Here is a 23,518-nt window from a genome sequence, read left to right on the forward strand (position 1 = left end):
ATGACACACATCACCCCAAAATTACACCCCCACCCCAAAATTACACACCCCCACCCCAAAATGACACCCCCCAGCCCAAAAATCCACAACCCCCCCACGACAAAAACTCGGGGACACCAAAGGGGGTGGAGGGACAGGGCCACCACCCCCTAAACAGAGACAGACAACCCTCCCCTACACCCCCACCCCAAAATTACACACCCCCACCCCAAAATGACACCCCCCACCCCAAAATTACATCCCCCACCCCCCAAAAATTCCCCCCACCCCACCCCCCCCCCACGACAAGAACTCGGGACACCATCGTTCCATGGCTGTATGTACACAGGGGCGCCCCAAAACCCGGGTGGGGTGCACATGATTCAGGGGGGGTGGGGGGGGTCCCACAAAGTGACAGTGCCCCCCACCCCGGTGTGGGGGGGGGGGTTGGGGGTGCCCTTCAATTTGGGGGGTTCCCTTCCATTTAGGGGTGCCCTTCCAATTGGGGGTTCCCCTCCATTTTGCGGTGCCCTTCCCTTTAGGGGTGCCCTTCCATTTAGGGCACCCCTACATTTGGGGTTCCCTTCCATTTAGGGCGCCCCTACATTTGGGGTTCCCTTCCATTTAGGGTGCCCCTACATTTGGGGTTCCCTTCCTTTTGGTAGTTCCCTTCCAATTGGGGGTGCCCTTCCATTTTGGGGTGCCCTTCTTTTTCGGAGATGCCCTTCCATTTTAGGGCACCTTCCATTTTAGGAATCTTCCATTTTCGGGTTCCCTTCCATTTGGGGGTGCCCCTCCCTTTTAGGGAGTTCCCTTCCATTTGGGGGTTCCCCCTCCATTTAGGGGATGCCCCTCCATTTTGGGTTCCTTCCATTTGGGGGCACCCTTCCATTTGGGGGTGCCTCTCCATTTAGGGGTTCCCTTCTATTTAGGGTGTGCCCTTCCATTCCCCCCCCTCCATTTAGGGGGTACCCTTCCATCGCCCCCTCCCCTGACTGATTTAGGGATGTCCCACTTTTTCAGAGGTGAAATGTGTGGGGGTGTTGCTGTGACTTTTTGGGGAGGTGACAATTTTGGGGGTGACAATCAGGGTTCCCCCCCCCCCCCCTTTTCCCCACCCTCACGTGAGCCACGCCAGCGCCAGGTAAATGCCCAAAGCCACCGCAGCCGTGGGACCCCCCCCGTCCCCCCCCCCAGGCCACGGGCACCAGCACGGCCAAAGCCAAAACCACCCCGCACCCCCTGAGGGCCCCCCCAAAACTTCTGCCGCGGGGGGGGGGCCGGGCCGGTACCACCAGCGCCCCCTCCAGGGGGCCCCCCCTGCCCCGCAGCGCCGGGGGGCTGCAGCGACCCCCGCCCCCCTCATAGCGCAGCGCCATCTCGTTGGCCAGGGACGTGTTGGGGGCTCGGTCGGGAAAAGGGGGGTCCCCGGTTTTGGGGAGGGGGTCGCTGTCGTTGGGGTCCCCCCCGCGAAGGCGGCGCAGGTGGGACAGGTAGAGCTGCTCCAGCTCCCGCGCCACCGCCTCGTCCTCGGTGCCCTAAATGGGGAGGGGATCATTTAGGGTACCCGCAATTTGAGGTACACCCAATTTGAGGTACACCCATTTTAGGGTACCCCTAATTTAAGGTACACCCATTTTGAGGTACACCCATTTTAGAGTACCTCCAATTTGAGGTACCCCCATTTTAGGGTACCCCCAATTTCAGGTACACCCATTTTGGGGTACCCCCAATTTGAGGTACACCCAATTTGAGGTACACCCATTTAGGGATACCCCATTTTGAGGTACCCCCATTTTAGGGTACCCCCATTTTGAGGTACACCCATTTTGGGGTACCCCAAATTGGAGGTAGACCCAATTTCAGGTACCCCCATTTTGGGGTACACCCATTTTGGGGTACACCCATTTTGAGGTACACCCATTTTAGGGTACCCCCAATTTGAGGTACACCCATTTAGGGGTACCCCCATTTTGAGGTACCCCCATTTTGGGGTACACCTATTTTCAGGTACCCCCATTTTGGGGTGCCCCCAATTTGAGGAACACCCATTTTGGGGTACCCCCAATTTGGGGTACACCCATTTTGGGGTACACCAAATTTGAGGTACCCCCATTTTGAGGTACCCCCATTTTGGGGTACACCTATTTTGAGGTACCCCCATTTTGGGGTACACCCATTTTGAGGTACCTCCAATTTGGGGTACCCCCGTTTTGGGGTACACCCATTTTGGGGTACCCCCAATTTGAGGTACACCCAATTTGAGGTACCCCCATTTTGGGGTACCCCGATCATTGAGGGAGGGGACACCCCAATTTTTGGGTGTTGTCTCACCTGTGCTGGCGGCTGCTCCGCATCCGTTGGGGGCGTTGGGGCAGGGTCAGGCTCTGTAGGGAGGGAAATGCGACCCCCAAAAGTTCCGTGGGGGGGTGAGGGTGACAAAGTGGGGTTACAGGGACATTTCTGAGGGGTGGGGGTCCCAAAGGGTCCCAAAAATTAGAGGTGCACCCCCAAATTTTAGGGGGGGGGAAATATTTACCTGTGCTGTGCTCGGGGGGTGGGGGCTGCGCGTCCTCTGCCTCCTGCGGCCTTTTGGGGGGACACGGGTGTGGGGGGGTCACCGGACAGGCCGCACCCCCCCCCCAGCCCCCCCAAATTAGGGGTGGGGGAGTGTGACCCACATTCGGAACCCGAGGGTTCGGGCTTGGGGGGGGGGTCCCAGCCATGCACCACAGCCCCCCCCTCAATTTCGGGGGGCACATGCAAGGTGTTGACCCCATTTTGAGGGGGGGTCCCCCATGCAGATTCTTTCCCCCCCCCCCCCCCAATCTCTTACCTGCCCTTCCCAGGCCTCATCCAGATCCCGGGGGGGGGCGGCTCTCCCACCGCGCCCCCCTCCCCCCTTTCGGGGGTCCCTCCCCCGCCGCCCCCCCTCCCCCGGGGGTCCCAGGGCCGGTATTGCCGCAGGCGGGTCAGGGGCAGCCCCAGAGCATCGGCGAACAGAACCCGCCGGGACCCCCCCCCCGACCACGACCACCCCCCCGGGGGGCGCGGGGATCTCGGGGTCCCCTGGGGGGGCAGCGGCGGATTCGGGGACCCCCGGTGTGGGGGGGGGCTCGGTGATGTCCGGGATGGAAACGGGAGGGAGGGGGGTCCCAGCGAGCACCGAGGGGTCATGGGGGGCTGAGGGGGGGGTACCCGCGGTTTGGGGGGGGGTCCCGGGACGCGGGGGGGGCTGGGAGGGGCCCCCCCCGCGCGGGGCACGCCGGGAGTCCGGCCACGGGGGGGGCGCCGGGGCGGAGGCGGGAGCGCGGGCCATGGCGGAGGGGCGGGGCCTGCGGCCGCAGCGCGGGGGCGGGGCCAGAACAGTGGGCGGGGCTTAAGGGGAAAGGGGCGGGGTTTAACTGGGGTGGTGTGGCCTGCGGCCGCAGCGCGGGGGCGGGGCCAGAAAATATGGGCGGGGCTTAAGGGGAAAGGGGCGGGGCCTGAACAGAGGGGCGGGGCTTAAGGTGAAAGGGCGGGGACTAAAAGGAAGGGCGGGGCTCAACTGGAGGGGCGGGGCTTAAAGGGGTGTGGGGGGTGCATGGGGGAGGGGATGGGAAAGGGAGAGACCCCCACCCCAATTTCGGGGCTCAGGAAGGGGCCCTGGAGACCCCCGGGGTCACAAAATGGGGTTTAAAGAGAAATTTTTGGGGTCCCAAAATGGGATTTAAAGGCACAAAATGTGGTCACAAATTGGGGATTTAAGGGACATTTTTGGGGTCACAAATTGGGGTTTTAAAGGACATTTTTGGGGTCCTAAAGTGGGGTTTGAAGGGTCCCAAAATGAGATTTAAGGGACATTTTTGGGGTCACACAATGGAGTTTAAAGAGACATTTTTGGGGTCCCAAAGTGAGATTTAAGGGACATTTTTGGGGTCACAAAATGGGATTTAAGGGACATTTTTGGGGTCACAAATTGGGGTTTAAAGGGACATTTTTGGGGTCCTAAAGTGGAGTTTAAAGGGACAAAATGGGGTCACACAATGGAGTTTAAGGGACATTTTTGGGGGTCACAAAATGGGGTTTTAAGGGACATTTTTGGGGTCACAAAATGGGATTTAAGGGCCATTTTTGGGGTCACAAAATGGGATTTAAGGGACATTTTTAGGGTCACAAAATGGGATTTAAGGGACATTTTGGAGGTCCTAAAATGCCATTTAAAGGGACATTTTTGGGGTCCCAAAATGGGATTTAAGGGACATTTTTGGGGTCACAAATTGGGATTTAAAGGGACATTTTTGGTGTCCTAAAGTGGGGTTTGAAGGGTCCCAAAATGGGGTTTAAAGGGACATTTTTGGGGTCACAAAATGGCATTTAAGGGACATTTTTGGGGTCACAAATTGGGGTTTAAAAGGACATTTTTGGGGTCCTAAATGGGGTTAAAGGAACATTTAAAGGGTCACAAAATAGGGTTTAAAGGGACATTTTTGGGGTCACAAAATGGCATTTAAGGGACATTTTTGGGGTCACAAATTGGGATTTAAGGGACATTTAAAGGGTCACAAAATGGGGTTTAAAGGGACATTTTTGGGGTCACAAAATGGGATTTAAGGGACATTTTTGGGGTCACAAAATGGAGTTTAAGGGACATTTTTGGGGTTCCAAAATGGGATTTAAGGGACATTTTTGGGGGTCACAAAATGGGGTTTAAAGAGACATTTTTGGGGGTCACAAAATGGGATTTAAGAGACATTTTTGGGGGTCCCAAAATGGCATTTAAGGGACATTTTTGGGGGTCACAAAATGGGGTTTAAAGGGACATTTTTGGGGTCACAAAATGGGATTTAAGGGACATTTTTGGGGTCACAAATTGGGGTTAAAGGGACATTTTTGGGGGTCACAAATTGGGATTTAAGGGACATTTTTGGGGGGGTCCCAGGCCCCTCCTCCCCCCACCCCCCCCTCATTTCCTGCCCCATTTCCTGCCCCGAGCTGGGGAAATCCCTGGGGGTGCCAAAAACTCCCTAAAAAATGAGGAGGGGTCCCCAAAACTTTTCTGAGATAAAACCCCAAAAATTCAGAGCTGAAAAACATCAAAAATTTCATTTAAATCTCATTTTAGGGTGAAAAAAGAAGCAACACTCAAGGCCTGAAACTGCAAAAATTCCCTGAAATTTGAAGGTTCCAGGTGGGAATTTTTAAAAAATGAAGGAAAATTTAAAAAGCTTAAAAAATTTAAGGATTTTTTTTGGGGTACCCCAAAAAGATTTGGGGCCATTTTGAGGAGCTGCTTTTTCCGACTGCGCCATTTTGGGGCATTTTCGGTGACGTTTTATGGGGGATGGGACACAAAAAATTCTGCATTTTTGTGACCTAAAAATTCTTCAAAATATCAATTTTTATGAATTTTTACCTGGTTGTTTTAGGGTTATCCCTTCCTAAAAATTTTGGGGTGTTTTTATGAATTTTGGGGTATTTTTAGGGGTTTTTATCATTTTATTTCAAGGCGTTTCTCTTCATTTCGGGGAGTTTCTTCCTGACCTTTTTAGGCTGAATTTTTGCTTTTTAAGCTCTTTTTTTACCTGCCTGTTTTGAGGTTTTTCTCATCATTTTGAAGATTTTCTATTCACAAATTTTGAACTTTCTTTAGCCCTAAAAATCTCGATTTTTTGGTGCATTTCTCCCCAGTTTAAATTTCCTTTTTATGGATTTTTAAATTTTCTTTTTATGGATTTTTAAATTCCCTTTTTATGGATTTTTAAATTTCTTTTTTAGGGTTGTTTTGGGGTATTTTCGGTGACGTTTTATGGGGGATGGGACACAAAAATTTCTATATTTTTGTGCCCCAAAAATTCTTCAAAATATCAATTTTTATGAATTTTTACCTGGTTGTTTTAGGGCTATCCCTTCCTAAAAATTTTGGGGTGTTTTTATGAATTTTGGGGTATTTTTAGGGGTTTTTATCTTTTTATTTCAAGGCGTTTCTCCTCATTTCGGGGAGTTTCTTCCTGACCTTTTTGAGCTGAATTTTTTGCTTTTTAAGCTCTTTTTTTACCTGCCTGTTTTGAGGTTTTTCTCATCATTTTGAAGATTTTCTATTCATAAATTTTGAACTTTCTCTACCCCAAAAATCTCGATTTTTTTGGTGCATTTCTCCCCATTTAAAATTTCCTTTTTATGGATTTTTAAATTCCCTTTTTATGGATTTTTAAATTCCCTTTTTATGGATTTTTAAATTTCTTTTTTAGGGTTGTTTTGGGGCATTTTCGGTGACGTTTTATGGGGGATGGGACACAAAAAATTCTGCATTTTTGTGACCTCAAAATTCTTCAAAACATCAATTTTTATGAATTTTTACCTGGTTGTTTTAGGGTTATCCCTTCCTAAAAATTTTGGGGTGTTTTTATGAATTTTTGGGGTATTTTTAGGTGTTTTTATCATTTTATTTCAAGGCATTTCTCCTCATTTCGGGGAGTTTCTTCCTGACCTTTTTGAGCTGAATTTTTGCTTTTTAAGCTCTTTTTTTACCTGCCTGTTTTGAGGTTTTTCTCTTCATTTTGAAGATTTTCTATTCACAAATTTTGAACTTTCTCTACCCCAAAAATCTCGATTTTTTTGGTGCATTTCTCCCCATTTAAAATTTCCTTTTTATGGATTTTTAAATTTCCTTTATATGGATTTTTAAATTCCCTTTTTATGGATTTTTAAATTTCTTTTTTAGGGTTGTTTTGGGGTATTTTCGGTGACGTTTTATGGGGGATGGGACACCAAAATTTCTGCATTTTTGTGACCTCAAAATTCTTCAAAACATCAATTTTTATGAATTTTTACCTGGTTGTTTTAGGGTTATCCTTTCCTAAAAATTTTGGGGTGTTTTTATGAATTTTTGGGGTATTTTTAGGGGTTTTTATCATTTTATTTCAAGGTGTTTCTCCTCATTTCGGGGAGTTTCTTCCTGACCTTTTTAGGCTGAATTTTTGCTTTTTAAGCTGTTTTTTTTACCTGCCTGTTTTGAGGTTTTTCTCATCATTTTGAAGATTTTCTATTCATAAATTTTGAACTTTCTTTAGCCCAAAAATCTCGATTTTTTTGGTGCATTTCTCCCCAGTTTAAATTTCCTTTTTATGGATTTTTAAATTTCTTTTTTAGGGATTTTTAAATTCCCTTTTTATGGATTTTTAAATTTCTTTTTTAGGGTTGTTTTGGGGTATTTTGTCTCATTTTAGGGGTGAGAATTGACAATTTTCAGACGTTTTTGTCTCATTTTGGGCCATTTTGAGGTGTCTGGGTCGTTATTTTGGGGTTTTCCTCCTCATTTTCTGTCTGACCTTTTAGGACATTTCTTCTCTTTTGTTTTGGGGCATTTCTTGAGATTTTAAGGTTGATTTGAATTTTTTTTGCCTCAAAATTTGCTGTAATTTTTCTGCATTTTGAGGTTTTTCTGCTCGGATTTATTGTTATAATTTTTGGGGCATTTTGAAGAATTTTTCCCTGTTTTTTTTGGTTTTTTTTCCCATTTCTTTTAAAATATTTCCCAATATTTCTGATCAATTTTGGGGTGTTTTTATTTGGTTTTTTAGGGTCATTTCTCTGTTTTTTGGAGTATTTTGTCCTGATGAATTTGGTGTCTCTGCCCGCCCGATTTGTGCCGATTCTTCGTGTTCATCTCAGACATTTCAGGGAGTTTTTCTGTCATTTTTGGGTATTTTTGGGGCATTTTTCTGCTCTTTTTCTGCCTTTTTTGGGGCATTTTTCTGCCCCTTTTTTGGGGCATTTTTCTGCCCTTTTTGGTGTTATTTTTGGGGCATTTTTCTCTCCTTTTCAGGGCATTTTTCTGCTTTTTTTGGTTATTTTTTGGGGTATTTTTCTGCGTTTTTTGGGACATTTCTCACCCTTTTTTGAGGCATTTCCCTGCCGTTTTTTGGGGCATTTTTCTGCCCTTTTTGGGGTATTTTTGGGGCATTTCTTTGCCCTTTTTGGGGCATTTTTCTGCTCTTTTTGAGGCATTTCCCTGCCGTTTTTGGGACATTTCTCTGCTCTTTTTGGGGTATTTTTGGGACATTTTTCTGCCATTTTTGAGCCATTTTTCTGCTCTTTTTGGGGTATTTTTGGGACATTTCTCTGCCATTTTTGGGGTATTTTTGGGACATTTCTCTGCCATTTTTGGGAGATTTCTCTGCTCTTTTTGGGGTATTTTTGGGACATTTTTCTGTCCTTTTTAAGGGCATTTCCCTGCCGTTTTTTGGGGCATTTTTCTGCTCTTTTTGGGGTATTTTTGGGACATTTCTCTGCCATTTTTGGAGCATTTCTCTGCCCCTTTTTTGGGGCGTTTCTCTGCCCTTTTTGGGCATTTTTCTGCCGTTTTTGGAGTCTTTTTTGGGGGTATTTTCTGCCTTTTTTTCGGGGCATTTTTCTGCCTTTATTGGGGTATTTTTGGGGCACTTTTCTCCCCTTTTCAGGGCATTTTTCTCCCCTTTTCAGGGCATTTTTCTCCCCTTTTCAGGGCATTTTTCTGCCCTTTTGGGGGTATTTTTTGGGGTATTTTTCTGCCTTTTTTGGGACATTTCTCTGCCATTTTTGGGGCATTTCTCTGCCCTTTTTGGGGCATTTTTCTGCTCTTTTTGGGGTATTTTCAGGGCATTTCTCTGCTCTTTTTGGGACATTTCTCTGCCCTTTTTTGAGCCATTTCTCTGCCTTTTTTTGGGGGCATTTCTCTGCCCTTTTTTGGGACATTTTTCTGCCCTTTTTTGGGACATTTTTCTGCCCTTTTTGGGGTATTTTTGGGGCACTTTTCTCCCCTTTTCAGGGCATTTTCCTGCTTTTTTTGGTTATTTTTTGGGGTATTTTTCTGCGTTTTTTTGGACATTTCTCACCCTTTTTTTGAGGCATTTCCCTGCCGTTTTTTGGGATATTTCTCTGCCATTTTTGGGGCATTTCTCTGCAATTTTTTGAGGCTTTTCTCTGCTTTTTTGGGGGCATTTCTCTGCTCTTTTTGGGGATATTTTTGGGGCATTTTCCTGCATTTTTGGGGCATTTCTCTGCAATTTTTGGGGCATTTCTCACCCCTTTTTTGGGACATTTCTCTGCTCTTTTTGGGGTATTTTTGGGGCATTTCTCACCCCTTTTTTGGGGATATTTTTGGGGCATTTCTCTGCATTTTTGGTGCATTTTCCTGCATTTCGGGGTGCGTGTTTGGGTCTGGGGGGGCAGCCCGGCCCCCGCCCCCGCCGTGACTCAGGGCTGTGGTTTCCCGGCTATAAATCACGGCCGGGAGCGCCCGCGGCGGCCCCAGAGCCATGGCCGGGACCCGGGAGCCGTGAGCGGGGAACTGGGGGGACTGGGAGGGACTGGGAGGGACTGGGGGGGGACTGGGATGGACTGGGAAGGACTGGGATGGACTGGGAGGGACTGGGAACACAATGGAAGGGACTGGGAGGGACTGGGACGGACTGGGATGGACTGGGGGGGACTGGGAGGGACTGGGAGGGATTGGGAGGAACTGGGAGCACAATGGAAGGAACTGGGGGGAACTGGGATGGACTGGGAGGGATTGGGGGGGACTGGGAGGGACTGGGAGGGACTGGGGGGAACTGGGATGGACTGGGAGGGATTGGGACAGACTGGGAGCACACTGGGATGGACTGGGGGGCACTGGGATGGACTGGGGGGCACTGGGATGGACTGGGAGGGACTGAGAACACGCTGGGGAGAACTGGGAGGGACTGGGAGGTACTGGGAGCACGCTGGGGAGAACTGGGAGGGACTGGGATGGACTGGGAGGGACTGGGATGGACTGGGGGAACTGGGATGGACTGGGAGGGACTGGGGGGCACTGGGATGGACTGGGGGGGACTGGGAGCACACTGGGATGGACTGGGGGGGACTGGGAGGGACTGGGGGGAACTGGGAAGGACTGGGAGGTACTGGGATGGACTGGGGGGCACTGGGAGGCACAGGGATCATGCTGGGATGGACTGGGAGGGACTGGGAGCACGCTGGGGGGAAATGGGATGGACTGGAGGGAGCACAATGGGAGGCACTGGGAGCACACTGGGGAGCACTGGGAGGGACTGGGAGCACACTGGGATGGACTGGGAGGCACTGGGAGCACACTGGGATGGACTGGGAGGGACTGGGAGCACACTGGGAGGCACTGGGAGGGATTGGGACAGACTGGGGAGCACTGGGAGCACGCTGGGGGGAACTGGAGGGCACTGGGAGGCACAGGGATCATGCTGGGAGGGACTGGGATGTACTGGGAGGGACTGGGATGGACTGGGAGCATGCTGGGAGAGACTGGGAGGGATTGGGAGAAACTGGGAGCATGCTGGGGGGCACTGGGAGCGCACTGGTAGCACTGGGATCATGCTGGGATGGACTGGGAGGGACTGGGAGCGCACTGGGACCATGCTGGGATGGACTGGGAGCGCACTAGGAGGCACTGGGACCATGCTGGGAGGCCTCTGGAGTGACTGGGAGGGAGACTGGGAGGCACTGGGAGGTACTGGGAGCGCACTGGGATGGACTGGGAGGCACTGGGAGCGCACTGGGATGGACTGGGAGGCACTGGGAACGCACTGGAGGGCACTGGGAGGGACTGGGAGAAACTGGGACAGACTGGGGGGCACTGGGAGGGACTGGGAACATGCTGGGAAGGACTGGGAGGTACTGGGGGGCCCAGGATTGATACTGGGTGGAACTGGGAGGGGACTGGAGGGCACTGGGATGGGCTGCGAATACACTGGGATGGGAAAATGGGGAAACTGGGATGAACTGGGGGGTCACTGGGATGAACTGGGAGGCACTGGGAGGCACTGGGAGGCACTGGTGCTTACTGGGGATACTGGAAATGACTGGTGCAAACTGGAAATGACTTCGCTGCTTACTGGGAGGCCTTGGCGTGACAATGAGAGGGACTGGGATGGACTGGGATGAACTGGGATGAACTGGGATGGAATGGGATGGACTGGGGGGTCACTGGGATGGACTGGGATGCACTGGGGGGTAGCTGGGATGCACTGGGGGGTAACTGGGATGAACTGGGATAAACTGGGGGGTAACTGGGATGAACTGGGATGCACTGGGGGGGTAACTGGGATGAACTGGGGTGAACTGGGGGGTAACTGGGATGCACTGGGGGGGTCACTGGGATGAACTGGGATGAACTAGGGGGTAACTGGGATGAACTGGGATGGACTGGGATGAACTGGGATGAACTGGGGGGGTCACTGGGATGAACTGGGATGAACTGGGGGTAACTGGGATGAACTGGGATGAACTGGGGGTAACTGGGATGAACTGGGATGAACTGGGGGGTCACTGGGATGCACTGGGGTGAACTGGGATGGACTGGGATGAACTGGGATGGACTGGGATGCACTGGGGGGTCACTGGGGTGAACTGGGGGGTAACTGGATGAACTGGGGGGTCACTGGGATGAACTGGGATGGACTGGGGGGTAACTGGGATGAACTGGGATGGACTGGGGGGGGTCACTGGGATGAACTGGGATGAACTGGGGGTAACTGGGATTAACTGGGATGGACTGGGGGGGTCACTGGGATGAACTGGGGTCACTGGGATGAACTGGGATGGACTGGGGGGGTCACTGGGATGAACTGGGGGATAACTGGATGAACTGGGGTGGACTGGGATGAACTGGGGGGGTCACTGGGATGCACTGGGATGGACTGGGATGGAATGGGATGAACTGGGGGGGTCACTGGGATGCCTTGGGGGGGTAACTGGGATGCACTGGGGGGTCACTGGGATGAACTGGGATGAACTGGGGGTAACTGGGATGCACTGGGGGGTAACTGGGATGAACTGGGATGAACTGGGGGGTAACTGGGATGAACTGGGATGGACTGGGGGGGTCACTGGGATGAACTGGGATGGACTGGGATGCACTGGGGGGGTAACTGGGCCGCTCCCCCCCCCCCCCCACGCGAGTTCCGGTGCCGCAGGCAGTGCCGGTGACACATCTGTGCCAATTCGGGGAATTTGGGGGGAATTTTGGGGTTTGGGGGAATTTTGGGTTTGGGGGACCCTCAGGGGTTTGGGGGGACCCTCAGGGGTTTGGGGGGACCCTCAGGGGGGGTCTCACCCCCAAACCCCCCCCCAAAATCCCCCCAAAACCCCCCCAGACAGCGGCGCCCCCCCCGCGCCCCTCAGGAGCGCCCCACGGTGCTGACGCGCTGCTCGCAGGTGCGGGAACCCCCAAATTTGGGGTTTTTTGGGGGGGATTTTTGGGTTTTTGGGGTTTTTTGGGGTGGGTCAGGATTGGGGGGGTCACCTCCTGCACCCCAAACCCCACAGGTGCCGCCTGAGGGGGGTCCTGCCCCCCCTGCTGCAGGTGCAGCACCCGGGGGTGTTGGTGATGAGAACGCGGCTGCCCCGAATCACGGTGAGAGCCCAAAATCCCCCCAAAATCCCCCCCAAAATCCCCCCAAAATCCCCCCCAAATCCCCCCAAAAAACTTCCCCCAAATCCCCCCAAACCTTCCCCCAAACCTTCCCCAAATACCCCCAAATCTTCCCCCAAATCCCCCCAAAACTTTCCCCCAAATCCCCCAAAACTTTTCCCAAATCCCCCCCAAACTTCCCCCAAACCTTCCCCAAATACCCCCAAAATCCCCCCCAAAATCTCCCCAAAATCCCCCCCAAACCTTCCCAAATACCCCCAAAATCCCCCCAAAATCTCCCCAAAATCCCCCCCAAACCTTCCCCCAAAATCCCCTCCAAAATCCCCCCCAAATCCCCCCCAAATCCCTCCCAAACTTCCCCTCCAAATCCCCCCAACCTTCCCCAAATCCCCCCAAAATCCCCCCCAAACCTCCCCAAAATCCCCCCCAAACCTTCCCCAAAACTTCCCCAAATCCCCCCCAAAATCCCCCCCAAAATCCCCCCAAAATCCCCCCCAAAATCCCCCAAACTTCCCCAAATTCCCCCAAACCTTCCCCAAATCCTCCCAAAATCCCCCCAAACCTCCCCCAAATCCCCCCAACCAACTTCCCCAAACCTTCCCCATATCCCCCCCAGACCTTACCCAAAACCTTCCCCAAAAATCCCCCCAAACCTTCCCCAAACCTTCCCCAAATACCCCCAAAATCCCCCCCAAAATCTCCCCAAAATCCCCCCCAAACCTTCCCCAAATACCCCCAAAATCCCCCCCAAAATCTCCCCAAAATCCCCCCCAAACCTTCCCCCAAAATCCCCTCCAAAATCCCCCCCAAATCCCCCAAAATCCCCCCCAAATCCCTCCCAAACTTCCCCTCCAAATCCCCCCAAAATCGCCCCAAAACTTCCCCCAAAACTTCCCCAAATCCCCCCGAAAATCCCCCCAAAATCCACCTCAAACCTTCCCAAAACTTCCCGAAATCCCCCAAAATCCCCCCCAGACCTTCCCCAAATCCCCCAAATCCCCCCCAAATCCCCCCAAATCCCCCCAAGCTTCCCCAAAATCTCCCCCCAAAGTCTCCCCCAAATCCCCCCAAACCTTCCCAAATCCCCCAAACCTTCCCCAAACCTTCCCCAAAACTTCCCCAAATCCCCCCAAATCCCCCCCAAACCTTCCCCAAATCCCCCCCCAAACCTTCCTCCTCCTCCTCCTCTTCCAATTTTTTCTGCATTTTTCGCGGCATTTTTCTGCCTTTTTTGAGGCATTTCTGTGCCCTTTTTGGGTCATTTTCTCGGCCATTTTTGGGGCTCTTTTCTCCCATTTGAGACCCCCAACCCCCCCCCAACCTTCCCCCTCTTCCCTTTTTGGGGACCCCCCCCAAACCTAAATCCCCCCCAGGTCTCCCCACTTTGGATTGGGGTCCCAAAGACCCCCCTGGCCGTGACAGAGACCCCTCCCCTGCCCCTGCTGGCAGCGACCCCCCCCCAGCCCAGCCCCCCAGGTGAGTCAGGGGGGGAATTGGGGAGGATTTTGGGGGGTCCCAGCCCAAAAATGACCTCCCAAAAATTTCCCCAACCCAGACCCCCCCGCCGGGAGCCCGGGGAGGTGGCTCAGTGTCTGCGGCAGCTGGAGAGGATCCAGGAGCTGGAGCAGCAGGTGAGGGGAGCCCCAAAATCAGCCCCGGAGCATCCCCAAAATGCCCCTAAAATCCACCCAAAATCCCCTCCAAAATTCCCCCAGATCACCCCCAAAATCATCCCCGGATCACCCCCAAAAATGCCCCTAAAATCCACCCAAAATCCCCCCCTGGAGTGCCCAAAAATCCCCCCAAAATTCCCCCAGATCACCCCCAAAATCCCCTCTGAGCCCCCCAAAATCACCCCCAAAATGCCCCTAAAATCCCCCCAAAATCCTCCCCTGGAGCGCCCCAAAAATCCCCACAAAATTCCCCGGATCACCCCCAAAATCCCCTCTGAGCCCCTCAAAATCCCCTCCTGAACACTCCTAAAAACCCCCCAGGATCACCCCCAAAATCTCCTCCTGAGCACCCCAAAATCCCCTCCTGAGCCTCTCTAAATCCCCCCCTGGAGCGCCCCAAAAATCCCTCAAAATGCCCCCAGATCACCCCCAAAATGCCCCTACAATCCCCCAAAATCATCCCTGGAGCACCCCCAAAATGCCCCAAAATTCCCCCAAAATCCCCCCTGAGCCCCCCAAGATCCCCCCCAAAATTCCCCGGATCACCCCAAAATCCACCCCGAGAACCCCCAAATTCCCCAAAAAATCCCCCCAAATTCCCCCAGACCACCCCCAAAATCTCCTCCTGAGCACCCCAAAATTCCCCCGATCACCCCCAAAATCCCCCTTGAGCACCCCCAAAATCTCCTCCTGAGCCTCCCAAAAGTCATCCCTGGAACCCCCCAAAATCCCCTCCCTGAGCCCCCCCAAAATCCTTTCCAGAGCCTCCAAAATCCACCCCGAGAACCCCCAAATTCCCCAAAAAATCCTCCCTGGAGCACCCCCAAAATCTCCTCCTTAACACCCCTAAAATCCCCTCAGGATCACCCCCAAAATCCCCTATGAGCCCCCCCACAATGCCCCTAAAATCCTCCCCTGGAGCGCCCAAAAATCCCCCAAAATTCCCCAGATCACCCCAAAATCCCCCTCTGAGCCCCTCAAAAGTCATCCCTGGAACCCCCCAAAATCCCTCCCTGAGCCCCCAAAATCACCCCCAAAATGCCCCCGGATCACCCCCAAAATGCCCCCAAAATCCTCCCCCAGAGCCCCCCCAAAATCCCCCTTGAACACCCCTAAAATCCCCCCAGGATCACCCCCAAAATCTCCTCCTGAGCACCCCAAAATCCCCCTATGAGCCCCCCAAAAATCCCCCCAAAATCCCCCTAAAATTCCCCAGATCACCCCCAAAATGCCTCCAAAATCCTCCCCCAGAGCCCCCCCAAAATCCCCTCCTGAGCACCCCTAAAATCCCCTATGAGCCCCCCCAAAATGCTCCTAAAATCCCCCCTGGAGCGCCCCAAAAATCCCCCCAAAATTCCCCAGATCACCCCAAAATCTCCTCCTGAGCACCCCAAAAGTCATCCCTGGAACCCCCCAAAATCCCTCCTGAGCCCCCCCCAAAATCCTTCCCAGAGCCCCCCCAAATGCCCCCGGATCACCCCCAAAATGCCCCAAAATCCACCCGAGAACCCCCAAATTCCCAAAAATCCCCCCTGGAGCACCCAAAACCCCCTCCTGAGTCCCCCCCCAAATCCCCTCCTGAGCACCCCCAAATCTCTCCCTGAGCACCCAAAATCCCCTATGAGCCCCCTCAAAATCCCACTCTGAGCACCCCCAAAATCCCCCCATGGAGCCCCCCTGAAGTCCCCTAAAATCACCCCAATTCCCCCCCAGAGTCCCCCAAAATCTCCTCCTGAACACCCCCAAAATCCCCCACAAAAGCCCCCCTGGATCACCCCAAAAATCCTCCCTGAGCCCCCCCAAATCCCCCCCTGAGGCCCCCAAAACCCAGACTCCCCAGAACGGGGACCCCCCCAAATCTGTGTCCCCCCAACTCATCATCCCCCACTGACCTCCATGTGTCCCCCAAAACCCGGTGTGACCCCCCCAAATCTGTCCCTGTCCCCCCCAAACCCTGTGACACCCCAAAATCCGTCTGTGACCCCCCCCTGTGTCCCCCAAAATCCGGTGTGTGAGCCCCCCAAATCTGTCCCGACCCCCAGACCTGTCCCCCCCAACCCGTGTCCCCAAAATCCATCTGTGACCCCCCAAATTTGTGACCCCCCCCAAATCTGTACCCCCCAAATCCGAGTGGGCCCCCCCCCCAACCTGTCCCCCCCAACCCTGTGACCCCCCCCAAATCCATCTGTGACCCCCCCAAATTTGCCCCCCCCCACACCATGACGCCCCTGTGTGCCCCAAATCCATCTGTGACCCCCCCAAATCTGTCCCTGTCCCCTCAAATCCTGTGACACCCCAAATCTGTCCCTGTCCCCCAAAATCCGTCTGTGACCCCCCCAAATCTGTGACCCCCCAATCTCTCCCTGTCCCAAATTTGTCCCTGTCCCCCCAAATCTGTCCCTGTCCCCCCAACCTGTGACACCCCAAAACCCGCCTGTGACCCCCCCAAATGTGTCCCTGTCCCCTCAAATCCTGTGACACCCCAAATCTGTCCCTGTCCCCCAAAATCCGTCTGTGACCCCCCCAAATCTGTCCCTGTCCCCCCAATCTGTCCCTGTCCCCCCAACCCTGACACCCCAAAATCCATTTGTGACCCCCCAAATCTGTCCCTGTCCCCCCAAATCCTGTGACCCCCCCAATCTCTCCTGTCCCCCCAATCTGTCCCTGTCCCCTCAAATCCTGTGACACCCCAAAATCCGTCTGTGACCCCCCAACTCTGTCCCTGTCCCCCCAAAATCTGTCCCTGTCCCCCCAACCCTGACACCCCAAAATCCATTTGTGACCCCCCCCAAATCTGTGAGCCCCCAATCTCTCCCTGTCCCCCCAATCTGTCCCTGTCCCCCCAACTCTGTGACACCCCAAAATCTGTCTGTAACCCCCCCAAACCCGTCCCTGTCCCCTCAAATCCTGTGACCCCCCCAAAACCCATCTGTGACCCCCCAAATCTGTGACCCCCCCAATCTCTCCCTGTCCCCCCAAATGTGTCCCTGTCCCTCCCCAACCCTGTGACACCCCAAAATCCATCTGTGACCCCCCCAAATCCATCCCTGTCCCCCCCAACCCTGTGACACCCCAAAATCCATCTGTGACCCCCCCAACCTGTCCCTGTCGCCCCCAAAATCCGTCTGACTCCCCAAATCTGTCCCCCCAATCTGTCCCTGTCCCAAATTTGTCCCTGTCCCCCAATCTGTTCCTGTCCCCCCCAACCCTGTGACACCCCAAAATTCATTTGTGACCCCCCCAAAATCTCTCCCTGTCCCCCCAAATCTGTCCCTGTCACCCCCAAAACCCATCTGTGACACCCCCAATCTCTCCCTGTCCCCCCAACTCTGTGACACCCCAAAATCTTTCTGTGACCCCCAACTCTGTCTCTGTCCCCCAAAATCTGTCCCTGTCCCCCCCAACCCTGACACCCCAAAATTCATTTGTGACCCCCCCAACTCTGTCCCTGTTGCCCCAAAATCTGTCCCTGTCCCCCAAATCTGTCCCTGTCCCCTCAAAATCCATCTGTGACCCCCCAAATCCATCCTGTCCCCCCCAACTCTGTGACACCCCAAAATCCGTCTGTGACCCCCTAATCTCTCCCTGTCCCCCCCCAAACCCGTCCCTGTCCCCCCCAACCCTGTGACACCCCAAAATCTTTCTGTGACCCCCCAACTCTGTCCCTGTCGCCCCCAAAATCCGTCTGTGACCCCCCCAAATTTGTCCCTGTCCCCCCAACCCTGACACCCCAAAATCCATTTGTGACCCCCCCAAATCTGTCCCTGTCCCCCCAAATTTGTCCCTGTCCCCCCAATCTGTCCCTGTCCCCCCCCAACCCTGACACCCCAAAATCCGTCTGTGACCCCCCCAACTCTGTCCCTGTCCCCCCAAAATCCATCTGTGACCCCCCAAATCTGTGACCCCCCCAATCTCTCCCTGTCCCCCCAAATTTGTACCTGTCCCTCCCCAACCCTGTGACACCCCAAAATCCGTCTGTAACCCCTGAATTTGTCCCTGTCCCCCCAAATCTGCCCTGACTCCCCCAAATCTGTCCCTGTCCCCCCCCAACCCTGTGACCCCCAAAACCCGTCTGTGACCCCCAAATCTGTGTCCCCCCCCCCAGCTGGCCCGTGAGCGGCACCGCCTGGGCTGCTGCAGGCGCAGCTGCTGCGGAGGGCCCCCCCAGCTCGGTAAGGGGGGACCCCAAAATGGGGGGGGAATACATCCCAAAAGTGGGGGGGGACACACCAAAATGGGGGGGGACACACCAAAAATGGAGGGGGGGACACACCAAAAATGGGGGGGGACGCCTCAAAAATGGGGTGGGGGGATGCACCCCAAAAATGGGGGGGGCACGGTAAGGGGGGGAAATGAACCCCAAAAATGGAGTGGGGGGGGGAGATACACCCCAAAAATGGGGGGGGGGACACACGAAAAATGGGGAGGACACACCAAAAATGGGGGAGGAGCACCCCAAAAATGGGGGGGGAATACACCAAAAATGGGGGGGACACACCAAAAATGGGGGGGGAATACACCCCAAAAATGGGGGGGGGACACACCAAAAATGGGGGGGACATACAAAAATGGGGGGGATACACCCAAAAAATGGGGGGAGCATCCCAAAAATGGGGGGGGACACACCAAAAATGGGGGGGATACACCCCAAAAATGGGGGGGAGCATCCCAAAAATGGGGGGGACACACCAAAAATGGGGGGGGGACACACCAAAAATGGGGGGGACAGACCAAAAATGGGGTGGGGGGATGCACCCCCAAAAATGGGGGGGAGCATCCCAAAAATGGGGGGACACACCAAAAATGGGGGGGGGACACACCAAAAATGGGGGGGGACAGACCAAAAATGGGGTGGGGGATGCACCCCAAAAATGGGGGGGAGCACCCCAAAAATGGGGGGTAATGGACACCAAAAATTGGGTGGGGGGGAATACACCCCAAAATGGGGGGGGGGTTCCACAGAGCGGTGAGGAAGGAAGATGCACCCCAAAATTTAGGGAGGGGGTTTGGGACCCCCCCATAGCAGTAAGGGGTGGGGAGCACCCCAAAATTGGGGTGGGGGGCATGGTAAGGGGAAGATGCACCCCAAAATTTGGGTGGAGGGCTTAGGACTCCCCCAGCATGGTAATGGGGGGGGAGAGACCACCCCAAAAATTGGGTGGGGGGGTCCCACAGAAGGGTAAGGAGGGAGGATGCACCCCAAAATTTGGGTAGGGGCTTGGGACCCCCCCACAGCACAGTAAGGGGTGGGGAGCACCCCAAAATTGGGGTGGGGGCATGGTAAGGGGGAAGATGCACCCCAAAATTTGGGTGAGGGCTTAGGACTCCCCCAGCATGGTAAGGGGGGGGGAGAGACCACCCCAAAAATGGGGTGGGGGGGTTCCACAGAGCGGTGAGGAAGGAGGATGCACCCCAAAATTTGGGTAGGGGGGTTTGGGACCCCCCCAACACAATAAGGGGGGTGGGGAGCACCCCAAAATTGGGGTGGGGGGCACAGTAAGGGGAAGATGCACCCCAAAATTTGGGTGGAGGGCTTAGGACTCCCCCAGCATGGTAACTGGGGGGGGAGGGACCACCCCAAAAATGGGGTGGGGGGATCCACAGAGCGGTAAGGAAGGAGGATGCACCCCAAAATTTGGGTAGGGGGCTTGGGACCCCCCCAGCACAGTAAGGGGGGGTGGGGAGCACCCCAAAATTTGGGATGGGTGAAGTTGGGACCCCCCCCAAAACGGAGCCCCCCCCTCAGTTTTCTACCCCCCCCCCCTTTTAGGGTCATCTTGGGAAGGGCCAGGCCGGGCCCACCCCTGCCCAGATTTGGGGTCCCCCTGAGGCCGAGGGGGACCCTGAGGTGCTGCTGCCCCCCCAGGGCACCCCTGGGAGCGGGGGGGGCTCTGCCCAGGTGAGTCAGGGCTTTGGGGGGGCAGGGGGGGGGTGAACCCCCAAATTATGGGGGGGAGGTTGGGGGTTTGGCTGACCCCCCCCCCCAAACTCCCCCCCCCCTAGAATTGGAGTATTACAGACTGAGCACAGCCCGGCCCCCCTACACCTACGCCACGCTCATCCGATGGGTCAGTGACACCCCAAAACCCCGCCCTGAACCCCAAAACCCCGCCCTGAACCCAAAACCCCACCCTGAACCCCAGAATACCCACAGGAAACCCAAAATACCCACGGGAACCCCAAAATACACATGGGAACCCCAACATCCCACCCCGAACCCCAAAATCCCACCCCGAACCCCAAAATCCCACCATGAACCCAAAAAATACCCACGGGATCTCCAAAAATACCCACAGGAACCCCAAAATACCCACAGGGTCTCCAAAATACCCACAGGATCAAAAAATACCCACGGAACCCCAAATATACCCACGGGAACCCCAAAATCCCACCATGAACCCCAAAATCCCCACGGATCTCCAGAATACCACGGGACCCCAAATATTCCCCCAAACCCCAAAACTCTCCTGGGCTCCCCAGTGTCCCAGTGTCCCAAATCCCCAATGTCCCCCCAATGTCCCCAAGTCCTTCAATGTCCCTCAATGTCCCCAAGTCTCTCAATGTCCCCCCATGTCCCCAATGTCCTTCAATGTCCCTCAATGCCCCCAAGTCCCCAATATCCCAAATGTCCCTTAATGTCCCCAATCCCCCGCAATGTCCTCAGTTTCTCCCAATGTCCCCAATCTCTCCAGTATCCCTCAATGTCCCCAATGTCCCCATTCCTCCAATATCTCAATGTCTCCCAATGTCCCCCCAATGCCCTCATGTCCCCAACATCCCCAGTGTCCCCAATGTCCCCAATGCCCCCCATATTCCCAATATCCCGAATGTCCCCCGATGTCCCCAATCCCCTCAAGGTCCCCAGTATCTCTCAATGTCCTCAATCTCCCCAATGCTCCAAAGTCCCCAATATCCCTCAATGTCCCAAATATCACCAATATCCCTGATGTCCCCTTGATGTCCCCAATGTCCCCCAAGTCCCTCAATGTCCCCTAATGTCTCTCAATGTCCCCAATATCCCCCAAGTGCCCTAATGTCTCACCATGTCCCCAATAATCCCAATGTCCCCAGTGTCCCCTCAATGTCCCCAATGTCCCCCATTGTCTCCAATGCCCCCCATTGTCCCCAATGTCCCATAGAGTCCCCCAAGTCCCTCAATGTCTCCCAGTGTCCCCAAGTCTCTCAACGTCCCCTCAATGTCCCCCAATATCCCCAATGTCCCCAATCCCCTCAGTGTCCCTTCAATCTCCCCCCGATAGCCCCAATGTCCCTCAATGTCCCCAAAGTCTGTAATGTCCCCCAAGTCCCTCAATGTCCCAATCCCCCAATGTCCCTCAAAGTCCCCCCGATACCCCAATGTCCCCAATATCCCCAAGCCCCCCAATACCCCAAGTCCTTCAGTGTCCCCCAATGTCCCCCATATTCCCAATATCCCAAATATCCCAAATATCCCCTGATGTCCCCCAATGCCCTCATGTCCCCTGATGTCCCCAATGTCCCCAATCCCCCTCAAGGTCTCCCAATGTTCCCAATATCCCCAAGCCCCCCAATACCCCCAAGTCCTTCAATGTCCCAAATAATCCCCCTCAATGTTCCCCAATGTCCCCAAGTCCCTCAATGTCCCCCAATGTCCCCCCAATGTCCCCAATCCCCCTCAATGTTCCCCAATCCCCCCCAATGTCCCCCCAATGTCCCCAAGTCCCTCAATGTTCCCCAATGTCCCCAATGTCCTTCAATGTCCCCTATGTCCCCCCATGTCCCGATGTCCCCAATATCCCAAATGTCCCCAAAGCCTCCATATCCCAAATCCCCACCAATGTCCCCCCAACATCCCCAAGTCCCCAATGTCCCTCGATGTCCCCTCAATGTCCCCAATATCCCCAAGCCCCCAATACCCCCAAGTCCTTCAATGTTCCCCAATCCCCTCAATGTTCCCCAATGTCCCCCAATGTCCCAAATATCCCGTGTCCCCAATGTCCCCAATGTCCTTCAATGTTCCAATGTCCCCAATCCTCCTCAGTGTCCCCCAAGTCCCCCTCAATGTCCCCCAATGTCTCCCCAATGTCCCCAATCCCCCTCAGTGTCCCCCAATGTCCCCAAGTCCCTCAATGTTCCCCAATCCCTCCCAATGTCCCCAATGTCCCCAATATCCCGTGTCCCCAATGTCCCCCAATGTCCTTCAATGTCCCCAATGTCCTTCAATGTTCCCAATGTCCCCAATCCTCCTCAGTGTCCCCCAAGTCCCCCTCAATGTCCCCCAATGTCTCCCCAATGTCCCCAATCCCCCTCAGTGTCCCCCAATGTCCCCAAGTCCCTCAATGTTCCCCAATCCCTCCCAATGTCCCCCAATGTCCCCAATATCCCGTGTCCCCAATGTCCCCCAATGTCCTTCAATGTCCCCAATGTCCCCCCATGTCCCAATGTCCCCAATATCCCAAATGTCCCCAAAGCCTCCATATCCCCAATCCCCCCCAATGTCCCCCCAACATCCCCAATGTCCCCCGATGTCCCCCAATCCCCCCAATGTCCCCCCAACATCCCCAACTCCCCAATGTCCCTTGATGTCCCCTCAATGTCCCCAAGTCACCAATGTTCCCCGATGTCCCCCAATGTCCCCAAATGTCCCCCAATGTCTCCCCAATGTCCCCAATATCCTGTGTCCCCAATGTCCCCCCAATGTCCTTCAATGTCCCCAATGTCCTTCAATGTTCCCAATGTCCCCCCATGTCTTGATGTCCCCAATATCCCAAATGTCCCCAAAGCCTCCATATCCCCAATCTCCCCCAATGTCCCCCAACATCCCCAAGTCCCCAATGTCCCTCGATGTCCCCAAATGTCCCAATATCCCGTGTCCCCAATGTCCTTCAATGTTCCCAATGTCCCCCCCCCATGTCCCGATGTCCCCAATATCCCAAATGTCCCCAAAGCCTCCATATCCCCAATCCCCCCAATGTCCCCCCATCATCCCCAATGTCCCTCGATGTCCCCTCAATGTCCCCAAGTCCCAATGTCCCTCAATGTTCCCCGATGTCCCCCCGATACCCCAATGTCCCCAATATCCCCAAGCCCCCCAATACCCCCAAGTCCTTCAACATCCCCCTGATGTCCCCATATCCCCAAGTCCTTCAGTGTCCCCAATGCCCCCCATAATCCCAATATCCCAAATATCCCCTGATGTCCCCCAATGCCCTCATGTCCCCAGTGTCCCCAATGTCCCCGATGTCCCCAATCCCCCCAAGGTCTCCCAATGTTCCCAATCCCCCCCAATGTCCCCAAGTCCCTCAATGTTCCCCAATCCCCTCAATGTCCCCAATCCCCCCCAATGTCCCCAATCTCTCCAGTGTCCCCAATGTCCCCCAATGTCCTTCAATGTTCCCAATGTCCCCCCCATGTCTTGATGTCCCCAATATCCCAAATGTCCCCAAAGCCTCCATATCCCCAATCCCCCCCAATGTCCCCC

General features: G+C 54.3%; 2 protein-coding genes across 2 annotated transcripts; one reads left to right on the top strand and one right to left on the bottom strand.

Moving 5' to 3' along the window:
• Positions 1 to 302: 302 nt before the first annotated feature.
• LOC141726401 (uncharacterized) lies at positions 303 to 3,323 on the bottom strand. Its single transcript, XM_074531273.1, has 4 exons — positions 2,816 to 3,323; positions 2,519 to 2,568; positions 2,314 to 2,366; positions 303 to 1,517 (listed from the first exon to the last, which is right to left on the bottom strand). The coding sequence occupies exons 1-4, from the start codon at positions 3,154 to 3,156 to the stop codon at positions 999 to 1,001; spliced, it is 963 nt and encodes a 320-aa protein (XP_074387374.1). The 5' UTR covers positions 3,157 to 3,323; the 3' UTR covers positions 303 to 998.
• A 5,934-nt stretch (positions 3,324 to 9,257) lies between these two features.
• On the top strand, positions 9,258 to 21,054 carry LOC141726287 (forkhead box protein P3-like). Its single transcript, XM_074531034.1, is given in 12 exon segments — positions 9,258 to 9,277; positions 12,108 to 12,168; positions 12,280 to 12,296; positions 12,298 to 12,359; positions 13,750 to 13,861; positions 13,941 to 14,016; positions 18,164 to 18,182; positions 18,185 to 18,225; positions 19,805 to 19,913; positions 19,916 to 19,957; positions 20,062 to 20,126; positions 21,037 to 21,054. Coding segments are annotated over 12 exon segments (642 nt in total).
• Positions 21,055 to 23,518: the final 2,464 nt, after the last annotated feature.

The sequence above is a fragment of the Zonotrichia albicollis genome, chromosome 34 (assembly GCF_047830755.1).
Source record: "Zonotrichia albicollis isolate bZonAlb1 chromosome 34, bZonAlb1.hap1, whole genome shotgun sequence".
Classification (NCBI taxonomy): domain Eukaryota; kingdom Metazoa; phylum Chordata; class Aves; order Passeriformes; family Passerellidae; genus Zonotrichia; species Zonotrichia albicollis.